The 19,314-nt window shown below is 39.6% G+C and overlaps 1 protein-coding gene across 1 annotated transcript in view; it reads right to left on the bottom strand.

Moving 5' to 3' along the window:
- runx2b (RUNX family transcription factor 2b) overlaps nucleotides 1-19,314 on the bottom strand; it is a 74,811-nt gene that overhangs the window by 32,505 nt on the left and 22,992 nt on the right. Inside the window, exons 2-4 of the mRNA XM_034162316.1 lie at nucleotides 9,598-9,860; nucleotides 8,119-8,275; nucleotides 1,328-1,432 (exon numbers count right to left, since the gene is read on the bottom strand). Coding sequence (XP_034018207.1) covers nucleotides 1,328-1,432; nucleotides 8,119-8,275; nucleotides 9,598-9,860 — 525 coding nt within the window. The remainder of the gene's footprint in view (nucleotides 1-1,327; nucleotides 1,433-8,118; nucleotides 8,276-9,597; nucleotides 9,861-19,314) is intronic.

Here is a 19,314-nt window from a genome sequence, read left to right as displayed (position 1 = left end):
ATGCTTTGATTTCTATGAAAATCCGATATAAATAGTTACTGTAACTATTATTTTTATGAATAACAATTCATGATTTTTTGGTATATAAGTTATATAAGACGCAGCCCCCCCCCCAAAAAAAAACAAAAACAAAAACACTACTTATACTCCAGAAGATAAAGTACTTACTTACTTTAAAAAACACACACACAAAATTGCAAAAGCATAAACCCTGCACAACTCTATTCAGACCCAATTTCAATTCAATGAAACCACCACAAGTTGGCAGCATAGTCTTTGGAAAACATAGATGGATTTTCAAGAAACTACGCATGCGTTTGTAAAAATAAGAAATAACTGCATAAGACATTTGTCTATGTTGTTGTTTTCTACTCCTTGATAAGCTAATTTAACCTTTGAGGAATCCTGAGGTATGGCACACAGACCTAAATGAACTACTGTGCACTTATGAGCGTGGACCCCGTTGACACTCATTTTAAGTTCAATGCAACCACCACAGGAGGGTGCTATAACCTTTGGAATAAATGCAGAGATTCTCCAGAAAAACTGCAGACACATATTTGCAAAAATTAGGACTAAACAACCCTAAAAATCTGTCTGTTCCTTTGCTGAACCACTTTACGAGACTTTAAACAGATCAATAAAAGGTGCAAGTAATTTTCACTTCAGTGAAATCACCACAGAAGAGCATGAAAGGCTTTAGAATGTGGAGATAGAAAATTAGAAAATGATGATACAGGAGCGTTCCAGTCCATTTGGTGAATCAGCGAACAGAGATGCAAAACATTCCACTGATATTAAATGTACTTCGATAAACCAGATGTAAAAGCCACAATGTCAGCATTTACAAAGATTTACTGTAGAATTTCAGGGGATTCAGCAATGCTCATCTGAAGGGAAGAAATCTTTCACTGCTGTTCACTTGGATGTGAAAGACTGCAGTTAGCTTAGCTAGCTAGCTAGCTAGCAGTAGTGGATTAGCAGAAGGCGGTTGCTGTGACTCAGCATATTGAACAAAACATTTCATCACATAAGATTTCAGTGTTACAGTTTGGGTTTTTGTGTGTTAATATTTATTGAGTTTTTGTAGAATGGTGTCAAAAATACAATGAGACATCTGATTAGCAGCGTTGAAGCTTTTCCGGGTATAGCGTGATAATTACTAATTTTTCTCTACTGGTCGCCATTTGGGATGGACAACTATTTTTGTCATTCTTTGCTTCAACTTTCTTCATCTTTACTGCCCCAGGCAACTCACATGATCAACCACACGGGTGACAGCGTGTGCTACACGTGCAATATTTTATGTGCATGAATTTGTACTCACTCCTGGGCTCACGTGGTCCATCCACGGTGACCTTTATGGCTCGGTGGTAAGTGGCCACTTGTGGTGGGTTGGTGAATACTGTAATTGTCAGGGTGAAGCTCTTGCCTGTGGTGACATCAAAAAACATCAAATGGCACACCATCTAGAGAGACAATGACCTGCATTCATAATCATCCCCAAGTCACAAGTGTGGCTGTGATCACAAAATAACACAAACTAGGGGGGAAAGAGGGCCTTTAAGAGGATTAAAAACAGGTTTTTTTTTTAGCTTTTGACTGAAGGAGACAGTATCCACTTATCCAAAACTTCTCCACGTCTAACACAGCATGAGTGGGCGAAAAGCATGTTAATAGTCACTTCCTTTCTTGATAATCCCCAGCAGTTGCTGCCTTGGGGTTGAGCATGAGTATGTGTCTGTGTATATCTTCCTATGTGCATGCAAAAGGAATGCAATGAATCAGAGCGCAGCCGCTAAGTCAGCAGCAGTGCTAACGTCTGAGGTATGCAGACGCATCACGTAACCATGGCGATGTGTGGGAGAAACAGGAAGCGGGGGGCAGGTTGCTGCAGCTGTCTGTTCTGTCGCGGCCACCTCCCCGTGTGCGTGTCCGCCCTGCTTCCGCTTGATGTAAACACACCTTTGAAAGCAGCAGTGGGATTTGAAGATACCATCACAGATCCAACAGGTGTCCTACATACCTGGTGTGAGGCGAATGTGGGAGAACCAGCGATCTACGATAATGCCTGATACTTCATGTTTTAGATCCCTGCATTTGATACCTGTGATCTACCTAATTTAGTCTTACAGTTGTATAACTGACATATAGAACGTCTATACTAATACCTCATCTATATTGTTCTTTAGGCACCTCAAGGGGTACCGGCCATTTGAACGACAATGACTGGCACATTTTCTGTTGCTTTAAATCTATGGGCTTTAATTCTTTAAATCTTGCTTTAAATCTCGTATGTTGGCCTCCACTTTATTCATCCTGGAGAGGACAGGTATAATCTGGCTGGTTAGTCTAAGAGAAGAAGCAAGTCCAGTATTGGCCCTAAGCCCTCTGGGTGCCAGTGGACTCTGTAGCGTGAGACTAATGGGAGTCTACGCCTTCCAATGGATGGTACTCTAGTCCATTGCAGGTTACTTCCCCTGCCAAGGCAGGTACCTTTTTAAAACATGGTTGACAGGGACAATGCAGATGAAATGTCTAGTCTAAGAACATAGAGTGGTAGCATGACCAAGAAATGAACACAGGTCTACATATTGGTTGCCCAACTCCTTATCGTACTGAGCAACCTGCTTAGTATTCTTAGTCTGAACATCACAAGGACAATGAGACAACAGATAAGATGTTTACTAAGCTTTTTGTATTTACTGCCCAATACAAACATAATCAGTGTTTGTACAGTGGCAGATTTTGGATCTTTGCCTGTGTACGTCACCATAATGGATTCACAATGAAGTAATCAAGATGTAAATGTAGTGTTGACGTTCAGCTTTAATTCAAGGGGTTGGACAAAAAAATATTGCATGAATCATTTCAGAGTTACAGTCGTTTTTATACACAGTCCCTCCATTTTCAGAAGCCGTGGCAAATTAAGCCGAAAAAAAGTTCTGGAGTTGATTCCAAGTGCTGAATTTGCAATTGGTAGCTGGTCACTGAAACTCTCATTACAAGGTCAAAAGGGGTGTTGATACAAGTGAAATAAAATTTAAAAAAAATTAAACCTATCAGACAGAAAGCAGAAACTTTAGGGGTGGTCCAATCAATCATTTGGTGCATTCTTAAAAAGAAGGAATGCACTGGTAGGCTAAGCAACACCAAAAGGCATAGAAGACCAAGACCCCTAACATGGATAATAGCAGAATTCTTTTCCTTGGTGAAGGAAAAGCCACTTTATAACATGTCACCAAGTCAAGAACACTCTTGAAGTAGACATGTCTTTGCCAAAGTCTACTGTCAAGAGACACGTTCATCATGGAAAATACAGACACTCAAGAACAGGAAGGCAAGATTAGACATTGCCAGCAAACATCTAAAGAAGCCTGCCCAGTTCTGGAACAAGATTCTTTGGATAGATGAATCCAAGATTAACTTGTAGCAGAATGATGGGAAGAATATGGAGAAGGAAAGGAACAGCTCATGAGCCAATGTATACCACATCATTTGTCAAACATTTTGGAAGCAACGTTATGGTATGGGCACGTATGGCTGTCTAAGGAACTGGATCACCGGTGTTTATTGATGATGTGACTGCTGATGGAAGTAGCATAATGAATTCTGGGGTGTATAGGTCTATACTATCTGCCCAAATGCTGCCAAACTGATAGGACGGTGGCTTGTAGTGCAGATGGATAATGGCCTGAAATATACTTCCAATGCAACCCAAGAGCTTCTCAAGGGAAAGAAACAGAATGTTCTTTCGTGGCCATGTTACACCTGACCTCAATCCAATGGAGCGTTTCACTAAGAGAAAAATTAGGGCAGAAAGACGCGCAAACAAGTTGCAACCGAAGGAGGCTACAGAAAAGCCTGGCAAAGTATCTTAAGTGAAGAAACATCATTCGGTGATGTTCATGGCTTCAGGACTTCAGGAAGTTATTGACTGCAAAGGATTTTAATTCAAGCATTAACAACAATTATGTCTTAATGACATTAGCTTGTCCAATTACTGTTAGCCTCTGAACATGGACTGTGCATATAAATGGCTGTAATTTTTTAAAAGTTATTGTCATATTTTGAACAAACCCTTTGAATTAAAGCTGAACATCTACATATATATTCACCGGCCACTTTATTAGGTACACCTATTATTTGTTAACACAAATAAAAAATCAGCCAATCACATGGCATCAACTCATTGAATTTAGGGATCTAGAGGTGGTGAAGACGACTTGCTGAAGTTCAAACTGAGCATCGGGATGGGGAAGAAAGGGGATTTAAGTGACTTGTAGTGTGGTTGTTGGTGCCAGATGGGCTGGTCTGAGTATTTCAGAAACTGCTGATCGATTGGGATTTTCATGCACAACCATCTCTAAGGTTTACAGAGAATGGTCCAAAAAAGAGAAGATATCCAGTGAGCAGCAGTTTTGTGAATGAAAATGCCTTGTTGATGTCAGAGGAGAATGGGCAGACTGGTTCAGTTAGTGACTGTGGTGATGCCATCATGTCATTATGGACCAACATTGCTGAGGAATGTTTCCAACACCTTCTTGAATCTACGCCATGAAGAATTAAGGCAGTTCTGAAGGCAAAAGGGGGTCCAACGTGGTACTAGCAAGGTGTACCTAATAAAGTGCCTGGTGATTGTACATCATATCTTGAATGCATCATTTCAAGTCCACTGTAGTGGTGGACAGAGGCAGCAGATCTATCTAATGTCCATCCATCCATCCATCCATCCATCCATCCATCCATCCATCCATCCATCCATCCATCCATCCATCCATCCATCACTGTATTCCAAAGCCAGCTACTAATACAGCTACAAGAAACCATGTTAATGCATTTTAAAATTAAGACCATTTTTAATATTTTTACATGGGTTTCAAAGCATGTATTTTATTATTCCCATGGGTGAAATAGCTACAGCAGTAAAATATTGTAAACTATTTTTAATCTGTATGAATTACAGGCAATCTGGAGTAAAACACTCCACACCAATCAGAACAGACAGCTTTAGAATGGTTTTAAGACACTTACTGTAAATGTGATGTAAAGTATAGAGGAAGGATGACGTGGACCTGTTGCTAGGGAGATAATGTGCGTCCTTTCGCTGTGACACAGAATCTAGTGACAGGAAGTGACATGGGAGCCAGGGGAGATCAGACTACGACGTGACTGAAATCAATACCGTTCAGTCACAAGCAGAACGAGCTGATAGGATGTTAGATAGGTAAAAGCCGTGCACAGAGAGCTGGATGAGGATTGACCGAAATGGTACCACGTGATGATGAGAGTACTGGTATCCCAGGGAAACTGGATCATCTTGGTAACATCATTAGACATGTATTGTTCAAGACTGCTTGGACAGTATGACTACATTTTTTTGGTAATTTGTCTATCAGAGCAACAATAAATAAAATCTGAACATACTAACATCTCCAAATTCAAACTTTGCCCTCCAGTGAAATTACTTTTAATTCTTTGTTGACTAGTCTCCAACCCATCACATCACATGACTTATGCCTCTCATGTGTTGGTTGTTAAAAACTTCTAACAGATTTTAAAGATACAGCTTTACATTTGTTGGCAAAAGCTGCCAGTTAAAGTTTTCCATGGGATTAAAGTGGTTTAAAACTTTCATGTTTTATATAGTTTATTCCAGTTTCAGTCGCACTGGAACATGTCTGAACAGCACTTTAAACTTGCCTAACTGTGGTGTAAAACAGTGTAAATGCAGCTAAATTTCTTATTAAATTACTTTATGTCTAGTCTAAACAAGTTTTCCAAAGGTCTAGAATTGTATAAATAAGTTTAACTCCACCTAAAGATTCTTAAATTAACTTTAAACCAGTCGATCCTTTCAGTGTAGCGTTGTTTAAACCCAGTGCAAATTAGTTTATTTCTAATTTATTCTATTCACGTACACAATACTCCTGTTTTTCTTTGGGTGACAGTGGTTTAAAATCAGCTAATATGTTGTTTAAACAAATGTAAAAGTCCTTGAAAAATGTCTTAACAGCATTTGAAATTAATCTATTTGTGGTGTAAAGTTTAAATACAGCAAAAACTATATAAATGCCAGTTTAATATACAGTCTAAACACATTTTCCACTGGTCTACAGTTTGATAAACAGGTTTAAACCACAACTAAAGAGGGTTAACTGAACTTTAAACCAGTCTATCCTTTGTGTAGACTTGTTTACACCCAGTTGAAATCAGTTTATTTGTCATTTAGCTGATTAAAATACAGATTCATCTTATTTTTCTTTGGGTAAGATACTTATCTGCATTGTGCCAGTCCACCCAGCTGAAAATGGGTACCAGCATTTTCTGGGGAAGTAAACTGAGATGGATTGATGCCCCATCCAGTGGGAGTCACAGAACTGTAGACTTATTTGCTACACACTGTGGTATCCGGAGATAAGCCCCGGCCTGACAGACCTCATGGTCCATACAGAACTTACTTAATCATTTGGGTGGCAGAAGTTTAAAATCACTTAATATTTTCTTTAAACTGGTTTAAATCCCACTTTTATGTACAGTATCTTAAATGAACTTTAACACTTTCTACACTAGGCATCTAACTGTTCAAACCATACTAAAGCAAGTTTAAACAGTTTCATCATTGGTTAATTCAGAGACAAAGAGCTAAAACAATACCTAGTTTGGGAGCCATTTAAAGTGCTTTAAGTGAATTTCAAGCCAGGCTGTCCTTATTGTTGTTGCATACTTTCAAAACAGTTTAAACATTATCAATAATGTGGCTGCTTTATGGCATTTTAGTAATGCATCACTTAAAGACAGTAACAATTAAAATAATGTCTGCTTTACAACTTATTTAAATCAATTAAAAAGAATTAAAACCATCTCCTTAAAACAGTTTTTAAGACAAAAAAAAAACAAAAACAAAAAAAAAAACAAATTCACCTTTAGTGAACCAAATTAAACATGGCTTAAATGAAAAGTATTTAAAATGTCTAAAAAGCACTTTCCATTTGATCCTTATTGGTAAAGAACAGTTTAAAATCCCTTTTAAATGTAACCTTTTTTTTTTATTTAGCCATATTAAAGGCAGTTTAACAACAAACTGAGCTAAAATATACCTCGCTTGCTTTGTCATGACATCACTTCTGCCAACTTTAAATTTTAAAGTCCTTTTCTACTGTAATTCAACAATAGACTAGCAGAGGATTTGCTTAATGGGCCAGTGGCCCCATCAGCTTTTGTTTAGCCATGGCAACAGACATATTTTGTGAAAAATATGTGAGAAATGATAAAGGACCAAGGGCCATCTGATCACAAGCACACCTCTCTATGTTCCAGACCACTTGTACTAATTTTTATGAGGTTTATTTATTTATTGGGACAAAAAACAAACAAACAAAGAAACAAAAACCTTTTTGGCCAAAAAACAGGCAGCGTGCTTATTCTTTGCTCAAACTGGGATTAAATGTGGTGCCAAATGTTATATATTTTTATTTGTTTATTCAATAAATGTAATTTTTATAGTAGATTTTTTTTTTTTTTTTTTACATATTTAGCAACATGGCAAAAGTTAATCCAAGTTTTACATTATGAAACCTGGAATTTTTTTGAATTTTTGAAAGGTTTTCTGACAGTTGGTCCAAAGTAAAATAAGTAAAACACCCAAAGGTCATAGAGTGATAATGAGATTATTTTAGTAACATGAATGCAAATGACACAAAATGTCATTTCGGCGATGGCAAGCATTCTGGGAATGCATTTGAACTAATTAATGAGTGCCACTGCATGGTTCCCTGACATCCTGAGGATATGTGCAGAGTGTTCAGCCCCGAGGCAGCAACCCCACCCGGTGTGTTTATCAGCCTGAGCTGAGCCGGGTCACGTCAGGTGAAGGTTACACTGTGCGATGAAAGGAAGAGATAGAAAAAAAACCGACGCTTTGCAGAAACAAACTTCTGACGCTTTCCAATTGGCCCTCATGGAGCAACGATTTCTCACATGGATTTTGAGATAATCGTGCAGAGTGAGTGGGAGCATTGTGACTCGAGGAGACGGGGAGTGGGATTTTATCTGCAGAGCTCATTATGTGGTTGGCGCATCGAGAAGACGACCACTAATCTCCTGAAGAGGCCTTACCTCGACCGCTGCGGCCCACGAAGCGAAGGTCGTTAAAGCGTGCCACCTGATTCTTCATCACACCTGAGGCATTCCGCAGCTCGGCAGAGTAGTTCTCATCATTCCCCGCCATTACCGTGACAACAGTGCCATCCGGTATGTCCCCCAGGGCCACTACCTGTGAGCGGAGCAAAGGTCAAACCATATCAATCAGGAGACTTTTAGGGGGAATTTTACTCACCGTGACCAAAACATACTAAATTGTAGGAAGGTTAAAAATAAATAAACAAATAAATAAAAAATAAAATGCTCAAATATTATGCTCTTACATCCCCAAGTTAACATTACAGCCTTGTTTTACCATCCTGCTGGAATTCCTCAAAAACGATGTTGATAAATGGATTTAATTTCCTGCAGTCGCTCTGCAGCGGACATGGTTGATATTATGACGAATGCGGTTCGAACGGCTTCTCAAATGCAGCCTTTGAGATGAAGCAGTGAGGCCTCGTGTTATCACTTAGACGCCTGGATTCAGATTAAAGAAGGGGGCACAAGCAGGCCCACGGAGCTGCAAAAGTTAAAGAGCTGCTGCAGCAGCATTAATGACAACAGCAATAATAATAATAGTAATGATAAAATCAAAACACACATTTCAATATGTGTCACATTTGGCTGGGAGCCAACACTTCAGCTGTAAATTCCCATTTGGCCTCTTTGATCCATCCTGGAAATAATCTCTGTACTTTACAGGCCTGTTTTTTTTCCTCGAGACATAGAAGCAAAATGATCAAACCAGTAAAACAAAAAAGGCCGACAGAGGCCTATAATTTGTACAAACCACAAGTCTTTAAAGCACATCAAATTATATAGCTTAAATATTTAGATTTCTGCATGTGAAATGATTAATGTAAAGTGTAATTATGATAATTTAGAAAGCTATAATTATTACAGCAGTTGCAACACTCTTTAATGCATTTTCATATAAAATAATGATTTAAAAGTGACAATTTTGATGAATCACCTTGACTACAATTTTTTTCTGATATTTTCCACTGAATGGGATGAATGTATATGAAGTCCCACTAGAAAAGAAGATTTTAAATTTTCTTTTGCAGCGTTTTATAAAATGTGGGGGGAAAACACTTTTTAAAAATATTCTTACAATAAATGAAATTATATGATTATCTTTTTGGCTCTTTAGACATGACTTTCCTCTTTGTTAAAGCTTCTGTTTATTTGTTTTCTTGTATATAATTGTTCAGTTTAAAAATAACATTTACAGCATGGTTACGCAATTAAAATTATTTTGAAACATCGAAAAATATTTTTGGATTAATTGTGATTAAGTCGGAAATAAATCCCCCCTCCTCCCCCCGCCCCCCTAAAATCCAAAAGAATATTGAAAGCAGCCCGCATATACAGTCATATGTGTTTGATTAATAAAATCGTGCCTTATTTTGTGAATTTTAACAGCACGTGTCTGCGAGTCGGAGCTTTTACCTTAAAAGCGACCGGGAGCGTCTTGTTGCACCGCCAGTGGGAGGGCAGGACCGAGCAGAGAAAGTTGGGGCTGTCAGTCCGGACCAGTTCAGCCGGATGGTCGGCGATGATCTCGGCCATGCTGCGGTTTTCGTGCGGGCGCAGCCTCGGCACCGCCGCCACCGCGTCCGGCTGTCCGGTTGGAGAGCTCACATCGTTCATCTTCCCTGGAACTGGCTGGAGGCTGTTGGACGGCGGACTGAACCTCCGACTGGCGCTGGGATCTACGGGAATTCGCATCACAACAGGCTGGATTATCAAAAAAGGCAGCAGAGTCTCTCCAGCTCCTCTCTCTCTCTCTCTCTTTCGCTCCGTGCGCCGCCGCTCGCAAACCCGGCGTGCCTGCCAACGGAAAATGAGGCTCGCCGCGTTTCAAAAACTTTTCTTCACTACAGTCTTCGAGGGAAAAAACAACTGCTGTGATGATATTTTACTCTTTTTCGAGCTCGTCGAGGAGGCGCGCCATAACGCGCCGATCTGCGGATATAAATAACACCAAGTCAAAGTCCGTGCGCGTAATCGCTTATACAGCGACGAATAAAAGCAGGACCAGTCGAGCCATATACTCAGAAAGCACCTTTTTGTCTCGCTCTTCCTTTAGTGTAAAGTCAAAGCGCTGCGCTCCAGGTGCGTCATTGAAGTCTTTGTGCCAAAAACTGAAAGGCGCACAGAAAGCCCGCGGGGTATGTGCACACACACGCACAGGCGCGCGCGCGCGCACACAAAACTTTTCAAAGACTTTCAACACTATTTAACAGATATGTAGCCCTATAACTCTTGGAAGGGTTAAAAAAATAATCGGCGGTGAGATGAAGGAGGCGGAAAAACGGTTTTGTAGTCGTAAGTGTGGTTAGGCTTTTGAGGTCGGGGTTTCCCGTGCGCAGGGTTTTGTGGTTTATATAGCTCGAGCTCGCAGCAATTATTGCGCTGATGTGACTCCAACACGTGGTGTCTGGAGTCAGATCCCGTGCGTCTTTAGGTCTGTTCACCGGCGCGCGCGCAAGGACTCGAACCTTTAACGGTCTCACGCTTGTACGTACCGACATGGCAGCGTTCCCGCGTGCACTCCCGTGAATTCGGAGACTTCCCCAATCCATCAGCCGCGATGCGTCGTGACAGATCTGGGGGGTAAAAGGGAGCGTGGCGCACTGCGTAAAGGTGGGACCGAGTGAGTCACCGGAGAGCTGTGACTTTGGTGGAGGAGCAGGAGTAGGGTTTCACTCGGGTATAGGAGAGAGGTGTCGTGCAGGTATGCGCGGATTCTATTGTAACAGATATAAAACACAACCTAAAGTGTCACACATGACCTGAAAATGAGGCTTGAATTTTTCCCCATGCGTAATTACGCACAACGACTTGTCAAATCTCAGACACATAATATTAAACCTGACTTTTATTATGAGTGGGCGATACATTAAAAAAGTGGTCATCACCTAAATCCCAGTCTCATGCGTGCGTCACATTTTCACCAAGTTTTTCATCGCTTGTATTTTCAGTGTCACTGATCAGGCTTGCGCCTTCCGCGCTGCGCGTGTCTACTGTAGAGGGCATCCTCTACCCTCTGTGTGCTCACACAGACTCCACATCTCAGCCCACTCTCATCACCCCACCCCGTCCTCTGCTCTGATTACCCATCAACAGACCCACTGCCGATGAGTCTTTTGAGTGCCACATCACACAAAAACATGTTCAATGCGACTCTGTTTTCCTTTCCCACTGTTCCCAAACAGGCTTCATTGCACGCAGCGCCTCAAAGACAAAGGCCTTTGATACAAAATTAAGGGACTTCTGGGAGGCAAAGCTGTCTGGTTGTTTGGGTCCTGTCATTTTTTTTTAACAATGTGTAGTTGAACAGTGAAGTTTTAATAGCCCTCCATGTTGTTTTATTTTGATATTTTTATGTTGTTGCCATATCTTTAAAATCTGTATTTAACCTACTGGATTTTATTATTATTTTTTTGTTATTATGATTGCTCAGTGACACTTGGGATGTATTTTTTAGCCAACATGTTTAATCCATTTAATTTATCACCATGCAGTGAACTTCAGAAAAGATGCAGAAATATCCAAAAAAAAAAGAAAAAAAAAAAAAGATGGGAAACCGAATGGAAAATCTATTTCGTCTGTCATACTGAAGGGAACGGAGACGTGTCAGAGCAACATTTCATTTTCCATGCGATTAGCAGAGCAAACATAAGATTTATGCAGTCAGATAAGTCAGGGAGTGGGTGTGCAAAATTTCCACAAGTAACTCATTTAAACTACTGCATATTTTGGATTATACTAGATACATAGACAAGTGGCTGTCTAATTTTAGGCCATGCTGGCATCTTTTATAAAAAATAAAATATTCAGAGAGGCTGATCAAGTTACTTGTGAAACCTTCATAATAATAATAATAATAATAATAATAATCTTGGTGCCCTCTGTAGGCAGCAGGACACTGTTTCAATAAAAACAAAACTTTTAATAACAGTGCAAACATTTTTACTATCAGTTCTGGTGCAGGTGCAAAGCTGCAGGAAATCATTTGCAGGGCAAAGGATTTCTTTCCAGATTTTGCCATTGCAGTATCTCAAGCTTTTCGTGACACTTAAACACTGAATATTGTTTGAAGCAAATGTTTCTTTCTCTCTCTGTGTGTGTGCGCTTGTGTATGCTTCATTAATGTTCTGAGCCCCAAAAATAGGTTTCTGAAGCTTTTTTAGTTGTTGCTGTTTAGTTTCCAACATTTTAAAACAATTCTTCATTTTCTGAACCCACTGTTTCATAGTGTTTCAAGCATGTCAAACAAATGGATCACTTTCTTATGCACGTTTCATTTAGTGTTTTTAATATTTTCAAAGAGTAAATGATTTTATAAAGCATTTTTTTTTCTTTTAAGCTTTAAAGCATTATAACATAGTGAATCTGAAAGCAAAAGTTTCATTTACTCTGTGGAGCACTTTGAAACAGGATTCCATTGTGGGCAGCTGGTTTATATACTCTGGAATGTTTCAGTGTTGAAGACATTTGTTTCACTGAGTGTTTGAAGCATTTAAAAATAACTACTCATTTTATGATGTTTCATAGAATGTTTCAGTAGATTCAGAAGAGTGGTTCAGTTGGCTCATTTACCATTCAGTGTTTCAAAATAATGAATCGCTGATTGAAACATTTGCTTCACTTGAGTATTGTTCAAAGTATTCTTAAATAGTGAATCAATGGCTGAAGAAATGCGTTAAGTTCACTGTTTCAGGCATTTCAAAACAGTGAATACTTTTAAGAAACCACTGTTTAATATTTCAAACATTTTGAAATGGCAAATAACTTTGGGAAGCATTTTTGTTTAGCATTTCAAGCATTTTGGCATTGTGAAACATGATCTGAAGAAAATGTTTCATTTAACATTTTAAGCAGCTTGAAACACTGAATCATTTCTAAAGCCACTTTCAGATAACATTTCAAGTATTTCAAATATTTTTCTGATGCAAGTGCACCAGTTAGTGCTTTGATCATTTTGAAACAGTGAATCATTTTCTTGAACAAAGCTTTCATTTATTGTTTGAAACATTTTTCAGCAATTGTTTAATAGAGTGGTTGTTCAAATTTACTGAGTGTTTCATAACAATAAATCACTGCCTGAGGCATTTGTTTCACTGGGAATTTCAAGCATTTCAGTGTAATCAATCATTTTCTGACACGTTTCATTTAGTGTTTCAATAGTTTAGTATGAGTGAATTGTATTTTGAAATAATTGTTTGATTTATTGATTCAAGCATCTCGAAATATGAAATAATTTTATGGCACACAATTAATTTACTACAGAGTCTTTCAAAATAACGAATCACTGTCTGAAGGTGTTGTTTATTTTGAGTGCCCTTTCAAGCATTTTGAAATTGTGAATCACTGTCTGAAATGGTGAATTGTTTTGTCTAGCGATTGTCTCAACAACTTCAAAACAATGAACCTGTCTGTACTAACGGCTTTGTTTCTGTTTTTAAAGGTCAGTGCATCCTTGTCTGAGCAACTGGTTAAGTTAAAGATTCAAATGCATTGAAACAGTGAATTGTTAATTTAGATTACAGTTTCAAAAAGACTCGTTTTGCTGTCACAAGAAAATGCTTAAATGCTCAAAAGGAAAAACTCTGCAAACTTTGTGAATGCACTTTAGGAGTATTTATTCTGTGTTCAGACTGAAAAAGGTCAATGTGCAGGAGTCAGAGAGGGCTGAGACAATATATATATATATATATATATATATATATGAAAGCACTGACACGCATCTGGCACCTCGTCATGTGGACGGGAGGGAGGGAAGAGTGATTGAGTTACACTTCCCCTCCGTGTGCCCCAAACAGCAGAAATATGGTTCACATTGTCCAACATTCTCAAAGATCAACTAACAATTCACGGATGGATAAATGTGAATAGTAGTAATTAAATCTGTAATAGTGATAAACATGGCCTTGCAGGAACCGTGGAGCCAGTTATTCCAGCAGAGTTATGTTTCAGTTCCAATAATATCATTTTGTTTTTCACTGCTGAATATATTTGAAATAATGTGGAAAACATCTTAAAAGTCAAATTTAAAATTGGAAGCGGTAGAGCTGTAAGAAATAGTCAAATGAGCCCAGTCAACTAGAACGGCACTCTGATCACACCATTCTGCCAACACTGAGCAATCCTGCCATTTTTACATTGGGGTTAATAACATTTTTGCACGTTTGTTGCCTCATACAGCAGCTTTAGTAACATCACCCCATATGGAGGTATGTTTCACTGTAACACATCGTACTCTGTATTCAGAGCTGCAAAAAAAATTTACATAGTCATATGATGTGATTTTGTTTTGGGATGTACTGAAATTTCACATAACAACATACAAAAGATTCAGTGATGAAATGATGCAGAATGTACTTCCAGATCCCAATCAACACCAAAAACCAAGTTACAAGTTGTACAATTTGTACTACCTTTTACCAAAAAAAAAAAAACTTGTGATGGAGTCTGAGTGGACACTAAATGCATTTTTGTGTTGCACTTGCTCACCGGTTATGTATTTTTTTTTTTTTGCATCTAGTAGGTAGATGTCACCTCCATCTAAGAGAACATGAGCGCCAAAGTTTGTAAAATTTTGTAGAGCTAAGTTATGTTATATAAGTTGTCACAAGTTATACTGAAAAATAAGCTGTTTGGTGTTTGTTTGGCGGCCAGATGTATTTTTGTGTCATATTTACTCAATGGTTGGTTTTATATATATATATATCTCATCAGATGGAACATCAGTACCAAATATTGTATAATTTTGTAGTAGCATTACTTATGAAAGTTATACAAAGTCATACAAAAAATAAAATGAAAAAAAAAAAAAAACTGTCCTGGGTCCACTTTTTGTAACATTTCCTTCCTGTTTGTGTATATTTTTATGTCTACTTAGGTCGTATTCAGTTCCACCAAATAGAACAACAGCATAGAAGATTACACAATTTCATACAACTTCTACAAGTTAAAATTGTTGTACCAAGTTATACAATATACCAAATTCTGCTTTGGGTGTTCATGGATTCCAGGTGTACTTTTGAGTTGCATTGCTCATTGGTTGTATACATTTTTCTATCTATTTAAGTGTTTTAACATTTCCATCAAAGGGAACATCAGTACTGAAACTGAAAATTGCACAATTTCCTCCAGTTAGGTTTTGATTTATACAAGTTTTACCATGTTAAACTCTAAAACAAATTCTGCTTAGGCATTTTTTTTTGTTGTTTTTTTTTTGTTTTTTTTTGACAGGTGCGACCTATACACCAGAAAACCGGGTAACAACCTCTTGGAAAACTTTGCAAATAACTTTATATATACTACTACATATTCGGTAAAATTTTGGGCTCTGATGAATGGAGATGAGGACGAGTGAACCTCCTATTTTCGGCCATGTCGGTATCTTTTAACATGCACAGTGACAAAAAAATAAAAACTCTTGTGAAGCTTTGTTGCTAACTGCAGAATCCTGATGTTTAATTTAGGATGTTTCTTTTCTGGTGTAAAGCACAGTTCTGCATTTGATCTAGCCAGTCATCTTGCAGTAAATACATCACTGTACAACGATACTCTTATTTTTAGGGCCAACTAATCAGTGCTAAATTTAGGTTTTCTGCACTCTGTTATTATTCCATAAGAGACAGCAGTGCCTTGATTTTCCCGGCCGTGACTTCAGCCCTGACAAGCCCGACCCATCAAAGAGTGTTTGTCCCATCTGACTCCGCTTTGCCTCTCTGCTATACATCCAGCATCTGTCTCCCAGCTCCCGGCATCCCGCGCTCTGTCATTCAGAGGTGGGCCGACCCCTGCACGAGTTGAAAATGTGCCGTTTGATGTCCTGGAGATGTGAGAGAAGTCATTAATGTGCCAGAAAACGCTGTTCAATCAAAAATACAACTTCCCCCTCCTTTAGCGTCCTGGGTTTAACCCAGGCCCAAATCAACTTTTGATTAAAAATGAATGGTGGAACGTTGGACTTTTAAGGTATTTGACATGCAGCGTATATTAAGAGATTTAATATAACGTAGCGGTGAATCGGGCGTAAAGCTGCTGCACAGCTGGACCGTCTCTCCCTGCTCTGGTATTATTCATCTACTGTATTACACTGGCTTGGATTCACTGCACAGTAGGAGAAGTCAGTAAGAGTGAAGAAGCACAGTATACCACACTGAACAAGATGTTCCTTTTATGATTTATGGTAATATTGTATTTCTGCTCCCTTTCCCGCTCGCTTTCAATTATTTCGACTGCAGCCGAATCAAAGTCAGCTGATGCTCTTGGCTGACTTTTATCTGCGAGATACCGAGATGTAATACAAGTTGCAGTTCTTGAGCCACGTTGGAATGAATAATACCAACAGAACCACTAATGTGCACGCAGAATTGTCAGCAATCTGAACAATCAGAAGCTCCCTCGTGCATCTTTTAGGTGAGCAAAAGTGTTTGTTTGTTTACAGGTTCCTTAAAAGTCTTCAGCTGATCTTTATGGAAGTTGGTGCCTCGATTGATCTCAACAAGGAAAAACACTTTACATTTTGGTGTTGATTGAGATCTGGATCCAAATTCTAGCTTTATTTTTTCATTATTTGCAACAAGATCGAACTTCTTTTTATTACATCTGTGGCTAATTTGCAATTAAGTACTCAGGCGATGACGATAAAAACCTGGCGTGATAATTGATCTCATCAAGCATAAGAACACTTGCATTTTGGTATTAATCAGGATCCAGATGCAAATTCTGGATCTTTTCTTCTATTTTCTTTTGCTCAGTGAGACATTTTGACATTGGATATGTTCCCATGTTTGGACCAATGCCTCTTGGATGTTTGTATTTTAGTGTTGATGGGGATCTGAATGTGGATTCTTGTTATTTTTTCCTTTAATAGGGAGAGTTGGGACCCAGACAGGGTTTGAGACTGTACTAGATCAATACTAAGATCCAGGCTTTCAGTGACTTCCTGGACTCAGTCATCTGTGTGAAGTGAAAGTGCTGAACGTGTCAAGAGATTTACTTCGAGACAGTCACGTCTTTGGAGTAAAGAAATCGAGAGACACCTGGGAAGAGCTTATGAAGTCATGAGGTTCATGGATGGAGATATTTGGTAATGAAATACCAAATATCCTGTAAAAGTCCTGGCGCTTCCTGTCTTACTGTATGGTGGTGAGACTTGGACACCAACAAGTGACCTAAGGTGTTAACTGGTGGTGTTAGATCTCTTTGCAGGATCCTTGTGCTTGTTAACTATGGTATGACATTTTTTCCATGTGGTGCATTTCTCTAGACACGATCCGACATGCAGTTCCAGTTCCACAGCAACTGGAAAAGGCCAAGGGGGCTTCCAGGTATCACCTGGATGTGGCAGATACTATAAATACCTATTTTTGGAAAGCGGTGATCAACCGGTTATCTGCCAGGGTGGATGCCTTGAAGATCCCAGGATGATCCTGTGGTGTGGTGTCTAGTTAGGCAAACCTAACTAGACATGCAACTCCTCAAACAATTAATACACCAAACTTGAAGGCAACCATACTTGGTACATATCGCATGACTTTTGTACTATACGCCATGTAAGTGCCCTCCTAGTCTGATTCCGTGTCCTTTACATCTCTGTCACTCTCACACAGACGTATAATATAAAAAGCCAGGAGGTCTACATGTTGCCATCACCTCATTAGGAAAGATGATCGGCCATGCAGGGCTCAGTGTTGATGGTAAAACACAGATCACTGGTGCAACAGTTTCAGACGGACTTCCACGTATTTCAAATCAAAAGGCAATCTCAAATAAAAATGTGCACGGGCAACATGACTACATCTCTGTGCCACATACTCTCATCATTCAAGAGGAAAAGTACAGCCTCTTAAGGCGCGGGATTAAGGCTCCATTTCACAGCGGTGCATTTTTCAAGACACTTAATTATAGCTTTCTAGAGGAGGGCTGTGACGAGGCCCAGGCTTTCAGCTCCAACGGGATGTTTCCACATTTGGCAGGACACCAGCTCAGCAGCGAAATACTCCGTCAGCCCACCGGCTTCAGCCAAATCAACCATGAGAGTGGACTTCCAGTCGCAAGGAAGGAGTTAACGGAGCCAACCGGTTAGCCAGGAGCTAGTCAACGACATGCATGGAGAAGGTCATCCTGACCTTATTCCTCCTGATCTCATCCACACAACCTGACTGACTCACATCCACAAACTCATCCCAGATCATGATAAGCCCTTAATGACTGTTTGTCACCGAGGCCGTGACATCATCGTCAACTCACTCGCACTCAACCGTTTTCACGAAGAGTCCTCGGAGTCTAGCGTGTGCTGAAACTCAGGAGAGACAGGACGGGCGCACACGTTGGGTTTGTCTGATATTCTGCTCCCGTCTTGAAATAAATGGCAACATGGAAACAGGGGGAAAGATGGGGGGGTGTTCACCACTTGTGGCAGGAGGGTAGCGGGGCGGGGGGGTACAGAGACAATTTCCTCCCTCCTCTTATTGCTCTGACTGTCTGCCGCCTGCCGCCTTCACGGAGGTCCCTAATTGAGATCACTTGTACTTAAAAATAGGAACAAAAAAAGGAACTTCTGTGGGTTGAGAGATGGAGAGGAGAAAATAAAACGCTAATATGCGACGAAGGGTGCCATTAAAGAATCCCAATGATAGATCTCGACTGGAGCCGAGAGCTGAGACTGTTCCTCTGTCTGCCAGCGAGCCGTCAGACGTCTCACATCACCTGCAGTTGCGCAGCTTTCCGTGGAAAACTGGGCATTTGTACACGTGGATGTCAAGGAGGAGGGTGAAAGTGTCCGGGGGGAAAGGTCAAAAACAAACGGAGGATTGGGTTATTTTTAAATTTTTATAGTGTGTGCATTCCACGGGTTCAACATCTCCAGCAATGTTCCACAAACACCCTCTCCTCAGGCTTCGAATCAAAACAACCGCGTGGCTTCATAAAATGATTTGCTGCTTTGAACTGCTCCAGTGAATCAATTAAACTACAAATTAAAACAAAGATTAAGGGTTTCAAAATTCTTGAAGCAGTAAATTAACCAATTGCTTCATGTAATGAGTCCCATTTTGGAAATGGTTGAAGCAGGAAATGAAGCAATAGCTTCATAAAATCACTCAGTTTGTCAAATGCTCCTAAAAGTCATTTACAATTACTTAA

Source organism: Thalassophryne amazonica, chromosome 21 (assembly GCF_902500255.1).
Source record: "Thalassophryne amazonica chromosome 21, fThaAma1.1, whole genome shotgun sequence".
Lineage (NCBI taxonomy): Eukaryota > Metazoa > Chordata > Actinopteri > Batrachoidiformes > Batrachoididae > Thalassophryne > Thalassophryne amazonica.
Note: the sequence above shows the minus strand (reverse complement) of the source record. Positions and strands in the feature narration are given on the sequence as shown.